Source organism: Acomys russatus, chromosome X (assembly GCF_903995435.1).
Source record: "Acomys russatus chromosome X, mAcoRus1.1, whole genome shotgun sequence".
NCBI lineage: Eukaryota > Metazoa > Chordata > Mammalia > Rodentia > Muridae > Acomys > Acomys russatus.
In genome coordinates this window covers 93,946,882-93,955,853 of record NC_067169.1, presented here as the reverse complement: position 1 = coordinate 93,955,853, position 8,972 = coordinate 93,946,882, and the positions used below count along the sequence as shown (strand labels likewise).

The 8,972-nt window shown below is 43.3% G+C and overlaps 1 protein-coding gene across 1 annotated transcript; it reads right to left on the bottom strand.

Moving 5' to 3' along the window:
• Nucleotides 1–513: 513 nt before the first annotated feature.
• On the bottom strand, nucleotides 514–7,379 carry LOC127185416 (homeobox protein Rhox13-like). The gene is made up of 3 exons (XM_051141889.1): nucleotides 6,943–7,379; nucleotides 4,403–4,448; nucleotides 514–633 (listed from the first exon to the last, which is right to left on the bottom strand). Exons 1-3 carry the CDS (start codon nucleotides 7,377–7,379, stop codon nucleotides 514–516), a joined length of 603 nt encoding a protein of 200 aa, XP_050997846.1.
• Between the last annotated feature and the right edge of the window lie 1,593 nt (nucleotides 7,380–8,972).

Here is an 8,972-nt window from a genome sequence, read left to right as displayed (position 1 = left end):
CTGAGAAGCAGTTACAGAAGAGAGTACATAGCCCTTTATGTATATATAGCCCTTTATCCTTAACAAAAGGAAATTTGTACCCCTCTACCAAAAGGTTATTATATGGTGTCAAAGTTTTGCCTCAGGATACAACTCAAGGAGGGAATATGATGGTTACCACTACATTTCAAGTTTACACTTAGTAAGCTTGAGAGGCCAAAACCCAAAAATGCTTCTAACATGTAAGCCCCTAGCTTGTACAGGCTGTATCCTAGCAACCCAATTCCCTCCCTCGCCGCAGATGTTGAAGACTACTCGAAATGTCACCCCATACAACGAGAATTCGCCATTCTATTTAAATGGCATTTCCTGCACAGTGTAAATCATGTCCTACAAAAGCCCAGAAAGCACATGAAATTAAATAAATTTTAAATTCCTATTTTTATTGTTAACATGGGTGCTGAATAGTTAAGCACGCCATTGGGCAAATAGTACAGCAAGTCGCCTCTTGGCTCCTGAACAAAGCATGACACACTAAGAAAGCTCCTCCACATCGGTCATGAAAATGAAGTCTTTGACACCGGGTGGCATATTCCTTAACATCGCGCGTCTTTCATTCTTCCTCTCTTTGGCTCTCCGATTGATAAACCACACCTTAAATCAGAAGACGACAGGGTTGGATTTAGCATTGGTATTCACCCCCAGAAACAAGAGATAAAAATCACTTGAAGGCTCATCACCCTGAACTTTCTATTCCGCTCACAAAAGCAAGCACTAGCCGTGTGCCAACCTCTGTAATAGGCCATGATTTTGTCTAAACATTTCAATGGCTTCTCCTCTATTGGATGGAAATTTTAACTTATTACTTGGTCTAGGTCCTTGATGCTAATTCAATATATGGTAAGTGGGTAAAGGAAAGTCTTCATTCTCACATTTGACCATCAGATGTAAACACTTCCTCACTAGTGCTACTTTCCTCTTGTTTGGGCAGATATTTTAGATCACAAAATGTTAGTTCATTTTAAAGTCCTATGGAGGGGAACAGCTTTCTGCTTCTAAAACTAATCTTCAATATGAAGTAGTTAATCAGCAGAACCGAGTATAGGAGATTTGTAGAAAGAAAGTAGCCTTCCGGGATGCCAATGAGATTGCTGGTGCTTGAAATTTCTAGAAAGTGAACAGGTGGTAAGCAGACGAGGCCTGAACAACGTTTTGATGCTATGGCTTCCAGTGTTTGGGAATGCTGACTACCTTAACCCAAATGATATACAGGACACTGAAAACTTTGCCATTCCCAGGAGTTCTAGACTCCATCCCCTGGCAACTCTGAACAGTATGTTCTTTCATGTTCTACGAATTTATCTAGGAGTCTGATTAAGACAGTTCTTTCTGTTTCAACTATACTTCCAGAATACTGCTGAGCACAGAGGGCACACTAGGCCCTGTTGCATCACCAGGACATCCAAAGCACCCTTCTTCAAAAGGAAGAGTAAGATGTGGGGGGGAAAGGGTCATAAATCAGCTCTTTCTAAATATTGGCTAACTATGGAGCTACAAGCAGTCAGTCACCTGTTAGATGTCACGCTGCTCCCAGGTGCCTAGTGAATGAGGTTCCATCATATTTGCTACATTGGGAAGTTCTCCAACTGCACGATTGTGACTACACATGCTTTCTCTCCCTGCCTTGCACTACTGTAAGAATGTATAGTCTAAATAAGACACGGTGACCAGAAGCCCTGCTAAAGAGGTCTCAAACACACCGTCGTAACACTTGCATGAACTCAACCAAAGCCCCAGTGGCTGACTCACATGGCCTCACATTTAGGTCACAGTTCCCCATGTTGGATCCCTAAAGCCCATCTATGTATTGGAGAGGGGAAATCAGGCAGCAAGGCTTTGGGAAGTTCACACTGCAGAGTGTGCAAGCAGGGGAGCAGGACTGTTCTCCCCTCTCTCGTGTCCTGTGGCTGTGCGCTGTGTAGAGTTGCAGTGCGCCAGTCTCTCTAGAGCTGCAGTGCACTGGCCTGTGAGCTCTGGGAGGGGAAAAAAATCCCTCACACCTTGAACTTTTCTTTTCTTCTCACTCTGTCTCACTTTTCCCTTCCAACGTCTCCCACCTGGTCCTGGTCCTACTGTAGATTCCTACTCCTGCTCGTAGGATGCCAGCCAGCACTCAGGAGCCTGTTATGAGGGACTGCAGTGCTGCACAGTCCTGAGCAACACCAGAAATGAAGACACTCCAAGTTTTCTTTGCCTTTTCTGCTTTGGCATGAAACATTGAGTTTCTTTGGGTTCATGGCCTAGATATTATCTTTGCTGTCTCAAGGACAGAAAATCACAGGTGAATAAGACAGATATGGCTCTGCCTTGAAGTGAAGCCCACCTTCTACAAATTGAATAAAACCTACATCTTCAAAGTAATACCCTTTAAAAGAAACTTTCAGGTTTCAAGTTATGCAAAAGACTTGCTTATGCATGTGGCACTGGAATTTGCAACCTGCATTTTGACTTTATGTAATTCAATTCTTCATGAAGTTTTCCTCCTTAGTAACTTAGCTGAAATTAGTTCAATATTAGTCATGGTTTATACTCATTTATAATTGGGCACTTGCCCAAAAGGTGTGTCCCATGAAAGTCTTCACTTACCTGGAGATTGGGATAGATATGAGGACATCCTACTGGGACTCTAGGTAAGAGAAATATAGGAGAATGGGGAAATAGAAGGATCTAGAGGGTCCCAGAAACCTACAAGAAGAACATCGTGATTGGTGGATCAGGGCCCAGGGGGGTCTGCTCAAACTATGGCACTAAGGACAATACAAGTAGTAAATATCGAACCCCTACTCTGATCTAGTCAATGGGCAGGACATTCTCCACAGTTATCTGGAGAGTGGGGACTGACTCTGACATGGCCTCTGGTGCCCCCTATTTGACCACCTTCCCTTGGTGGGGAGGCCTGGTGGCACTCAGAGGAAGGATAAGCAGGCTACCAAGATTAGACTTGATAGCCTATGACCATATGGTGGGGGAGGAGGTCCCCCTCAGTCATAGACATAGGGGAGGGGAATAGGGTGAAAGCGGGAGGGAGGGAGGAACGGGGGGATACATGTGATGGGATAATAAATGAGTTGTAATTTGAATAAATTAATAAAATAAAATTAAATTAAATTAAAAAAGAACATAGTCTATAACAATACCATACAAAAAATAAATAAAGTTTTAGACAGTTCTTCCAGGCCTCTCAACTCTAATGTAACTATTTTGGCAATGTTTTTGGTTGGCTACAACACAGAATGCCAGAGAATTAAAATTAATGGATGCCACCCTATTACCAAGATAGGCAAGACAGGGCAAAAAAGACTTTTAGCTCTCCTCCTAGCTTACATAGTTAAATGCAGATGCTTGTTTTGTTGTTGTTTGTTTTGCTTTTGGTTTTCCTATGAAACTTAACACTATTAACCTGGATGTTCTGGACACAAAACAGAAAAATGGGGACAATTTAGGAATTAAGGGAAGGACAAGGGTTATTTCAACCGGTAGTCTAGTTTGTCTCTTGCTAGCTGAGAATCAAGAATTGCGTCACAACAAGTAATGTATGCTCTGAAGGTTGCCTACTTAGAGATGACGTCCCTTTTATATAGACATGTTTCAAGGAGTGTATTACACATCTATAATCTCAGCACTCAGGAGCTGGAGGCAAAAGCACAGTTAATTTAAGGTCATCCTTAGACACACAGTGAATTTCAGACCAGCCTGAGCTACCTGAGACTCGGTCTGAAAAACACACCAATACCCATATCCTCGAAAGAAAGAAACGATGTTAAAATATGAAAGAAACAATGTTAAGATAGCAAATAATCAATGTTTTCTGCAGTTATGGAAAAGAATTACTACCTAGAGCACCCTCATTCTATTTCGTAGCCTTAAATGCAAAATTCAAAACTTGTTTGCAGTTTAGAGAAAGTGATTAAGGGGTAAGGGTACTTTCAATGCAAGCTCTGAGTCTAAATCTCCTAGAACACATGTAAAGCTGGAATTGGTAGTGTTCCTAGGAGGGGTGAGATGGAAATAGAATCCCTGGAACTTTCTGGACCAGCTAATCTGGCTTGTGCGGTGGTTAACAACAAAGTATCTGAGGTTGTTCACTGACCCCTACAAGTCATGCGTAGCAGTGTGCTTATACATTCATATGCATGAATGCACATATGTGCAGGTACACTTATATGCACACAAACATGCTAAAAAAAGAAAACACTTTGGTTGCCAACATAAAAAAGAAAATGAAACCCATTAATTTAAAAGTGCGGAGGACAAGGCTATCCAAATCTTGAAGAAGGCTGTAGATTGACTGCCCAGCTGTTTCTGGTTTTTTTTTTTTGTTTGTTTGTTTGTTTGTTTGTTTGTTTGTTTTTAATTCACTAACCTTCACTTTGACTTCAGGTACATTCAAAGCTCGTGCAAGCTCTTTCCTGTAGAAAGAAACCCACAAATACTTAGCATCCAGTGTTGTATATGAAATGCAACCTCATATATGATTTCTACATTTAAAAAATATCACTATCTTCCCTTACAACTCCTTAGACATTTAACTTTCATTCACAGAACCAGTCTAACTTTTGAACTGGCCTCACCTTATTACAAATGTTTGTAACCCAGAGTCAAGATGAATAATTTTATCACACTATTAAGACAATAAAAATAAATGCAGAAATGCATGCTGAGCAAATGATATTAACTTTAAAAACAGGGCGATTATATTACTGCCGCTGCACAACTCTTCAATACTCCTGACACTGATGTTGATACAACTGAATTTCTAAAGCAAGAGAACAGTACAGAGGGAACAGAAAACCAAACACCTCAGATATGATTACATTAATGTAAAAAAGTTGTAAGCATCAAAGGATGAACTCAAAAGCGAGAACAGGATAACCTTGAGTAACTGCAGAAACCAGGGAAGAAAAATTGGAACAGTGTGAAATGGGAGTGGGGGAGAAATTAAAAGGACATTTGGGGTACATGTGATCTGAAGGGGGAAACGGGAAAATGGCCTGGGGTCTAATTTGGGAGAAGGAAGGGAGATAAATACAGAAAGTGGAGGTAGGAAAGTTTAAAAAAAGACAAGAAAAAAAAAAAGGCAAAGGACTTGAGACATTTCTCTAAAAAGAGATAAACAACAAACAACAACCATACAAAAAGATTCTGGTGGCACTCAGAGGAAGGATAGCAGGCTACCAAGAAGAGACTTGATACCCTATGAGCATATACAGGGGGAGGTAATCCCCCTCAGGAACAGTCATAGGGGAGGGGAATAAGGGGAAAATGGCGGGGGGGGGGGGGAGGGAGGAATGGGAGGATACAAGGGATGGGATAAACATTGAGATGTAACAAGAATAAATTAATAAAACATATTTTTAAAAAAGATTCTGAACATCACCACCAATCCAGGGGGTGGGGGAAGTCCTACACGGCCCTTATCTCATATTCAGTCAGACGGCTACTGCAAACTCTAAGGAGAGAACAAGCATTAGTGAGATGGGGCAAACAGTGGTAAGCTCAGGTCCCCTGGTGTTGGAAAAGCCTACTCATCCTCCCCCGAACAGGAAAGAGACAAGCCATTAAACAAAACGTTCGACTAGCATTTGATTGAGCAATTCCATAGATAAGCATATACACCGAGAAGAACCCCAAACCAGGAACCGATAAAATGTTTGCCCGCTCTTGTTCACAGAAGCAAAGCATAAGCACAGAGGCCACCAGACACAGACAAGCCCCCCTCCACTGCTATGGTTGCCCCCTTCTGCCACCAAGGCTGAGATGGAGGCCACCGCCCTGCTCACACCACACAAGTCTTAAACCAAAACATCGACTACCAATATCATGGAATGATGTTCAACTTTTAAAAGGAAGGAAATTCTGACACTGCCTGCAAACAACGCACAAGTCTTAGGCTAGTTTAACAAGTGACAAAACTGCTGCAAAGGGACAAAGAAAGAAAATGTAGCAAGGTGCAAAGCACTATGGGCAGAGGGTGAGATATGGAAAGGAGTTGACAGATGGAAACAGAGTCCCTGAAAAGATGACAAGACTACTGGTGAGGGATCACCCAACAAAGAGCAAATGCTTAACTTTAAGCTATCCAAGTAATTTGGCCAGCTATACTCATTTCTCTCTATTTTATGAAAATTAAAATATGGTGCTGTAGTTTGAGCGGGACCCCTGGGCCCAAATCTGCCTATCATGTTCTTCTTGTAGTTTTCTAGGACCCTCTGGATCCTTCTACTTTGCCATTCTCCCATGCTTCTCTCATCTAGAGTCCCAATAGGATGTCCTCCCCTCTGTCCCAGTTTCCTTTTGTGGGACATGCCCTTTGGGCTAGTATGCAGATATAAGTGAGTATATGACAATACAGGCAATAAACTTCAAACCCCTACCCAGAGCTAGCCAAGGGACAGGACATTCTCCACAGTTGAGTGGAGAGTGGGGTCTGACTTTCACACGAACTCTGGTGCCCCATATTTGACCACGTCCCCTGGATGGGGAGACCTGGTGGCACTCAGAGGAAGGATAGCAGGCTACCAAGAAGAGACTTGATACCCTATGAGCATATACAGGAGGAGGAAGTCCCCCTCAGTCACAGTCATAGGGGAAGGCAGTAAGGGGAATGTGGGAGGGAGGGAGGAATGGGAGGATACAAGGGATGGGATAACCATTGAGATGTAATATGAATAAATTAATAAAATAAAATTAAAAAATAAAATAAAATAAAATAAAATATGGTGCTGACTAGAACGAAGTTGATTGACATCAGCACTACACACAAAGCATCCTCCTATACCCTGCACCAAGGGAGAGGACACCCGCAGGTAGGAGGGAGAACCGTAGGGAAAACAGGGCTTAGAAGAACTGATGGGTACCTCAACAGGAGCCGAAGCCCACGGAGGTTGGGGTAGCTCCACGTACCTTGTAAGCACATCTGGGTACTGGGTTTCCTCGAACAGACTTTCCATTTCCTCGATCTGCCACTGTGCGAGGTGGAATGGGGTTCGAGGGCCATGACGATGGCTGCGGTTGCTAAGGTGAGAAGGCTGGCGACTCGGAATCTGAAGAGCAGCCCCCTCCAAAAGGGCTGACTTCTGCTCCAGCTCCAAAGAAGAATCCTGCTCGTTGCTGCTCAAATCACTGTCTCCAGAGTCACTCTTGTTCTCCTGGCTCGGAACACCCTCATCATTCAAGTAAGAGGCGGCAGTGTGGCCTGTGGCTCCTTCACAGCTATGTCCGCCGCCTTCAGCTGAGACTGAGGTGGAGGCTGCGGGCTCCGGTTCGGCTCCTCCTCCTTTTTCCTCCTCACAGTCACTCATAATATAACAGCTGTGGTCACAATAGACCCTATGGGCCATGACTAAAACTGGGATGATGCCACAAACACATTTGGGGCCCCACGAATGAATGACCCGGAAGCCTAACTTTCTGGAGGGGGTGTGGCTGTTTTGATGAAGCCTCAGCAGAAGACCTGCGCAAAGATGAGAACTACAGCGCATGCTCCACAAGTTCTCCACGCTCTACACGGGACTTGGGGGGGTGCTGTTGTTTTTTTCCTCGGCAGTTGACTGCTCTTGCCTTTCTGCCCACTTTGTTGCCACAGACTGCTTAGTCATAGGTGGAGCGTGGCCCAAAACATGAGGGACCTCGGGAGAAGTTGTGAACCGGGACATGAAAGGGCAGCATGGACCTAAACCGTGCTTCCAGGGGGATGCATCCAAAATGATTTCTACCTCGTGTCTATGCATGCGTGTATCCAATGCCTGTTCGTCGTAAGTTGTAGAGATGACCCTGATTGGTGGATTGTATAGAATTGCAAGATAATTCGGGAATAGAGTGTGGGAGAAAGGTAAGAATACACACTGACCACAGGATTCTTGTGTGAACGTTAGAAATTTCTCTTGGTCTCACCCTCCACTTACCACTGGCTGCTCAGAACATGGGCTGAAAATTAAATGGTTGCCATCAGTTTAGTGGCTTCTAGTTCAAGAGTCCCTCTTAGTAACTCGGGAGGCAGAGGCACGAGGATCTCTGTGAGTTCAAGGCCAGCCTGGTCTACAAAGCTAGTTCCAGGGACAGCCAGGGCGACTCAGTGAAACCCTGCCTTAAAAACTAACTAAATAAATAAATACCAAAACGTAGACACCACCCCCCAAATTAAGTAATTTGTATAAAAATCTAAGTACACCAGATTTTTCGTAGTGAGTCCCTGTTAGATTCCACATGAAATCTTTGAATTAGTTCCTATCACTGAGTATGTTGATATCGTCCCTTTCTTTGGTTGTAGTGAAGGCAAAAATGTAAATGGTCACATTTTTTTTTTTTTGATACCGAGTTTCTCTGTGTAGCCTTGCCTATCTTGGACTCATTCTGTAGACCAGGCTGGCCTCGAACTCATGGAGATCCGCCTGCTTCTGCCTCCTGAGTGCTAGGATTTAAGGTGTGCGCCACCACGCCCGGCATAAAAACAATATCTTTAAAAACAATATTCACACTACACACATGATACAGATGTAAAATGAGTGGATAAACCTGTTATAGTTACTGAATAGGGAGCCATTTGATTTTTATAAGGACTTTCTTTTGAGTAAATACAAGGATGGAAATCTTTTTTTTTTTCCCAACATTTTTTTTATTAATTTTTTTTAATTTTATTTTATTAATTTATTCTTGTTACATCTCAATGTTTATCCCATCCCTTGTATCCTCCCATTCCTCCCCCCCCATTTTCCCATTATTCCCCTCCCCTATGACTATTCCTGAGGGGGATTATGTCCCCCTATATATTCTCATAGGGTATCAAGTCTCTTCTTGGCTACTTGCTGTCCTTCCTCTGAGTGCCACCAGGTCTCCCCCTCCAGGGGGACATGGTCAAATGTGAGGCACCAGAGTACGTGAGAAAGTCGTATCACACTCTCCACTCAACTGTGGAGAATGTTCTGACCATTGGC

What these genes read in the sequence shown, in the direction of transcription:
- LOC127185416 (XM_051141889.1), bottom strand. Translation starts at nt 7,379, where the DNA reads ATGGCCCATAGGGTCTATTGTGACCACAGCTGTTATATTATGAGTGAC. An exon ending in TACCCAGATGTGCTTACAAG is followed by an intron (nt 4,449 to 6,942) that starts GTACGTGGAGCT and finishes TTCTTTCTACAG; the next exon opens with GAAAGAGCTTGCACGAGCTT. An exon ending in TACCTGAAGTCAAAGTGAAG is followed by an intron (nt 634 to 4,402) that starts GTTAGTGAATTA and finishes TTCTGATTTAAG; the next exon opens with GTGTGGTTTATCAATCGGAG.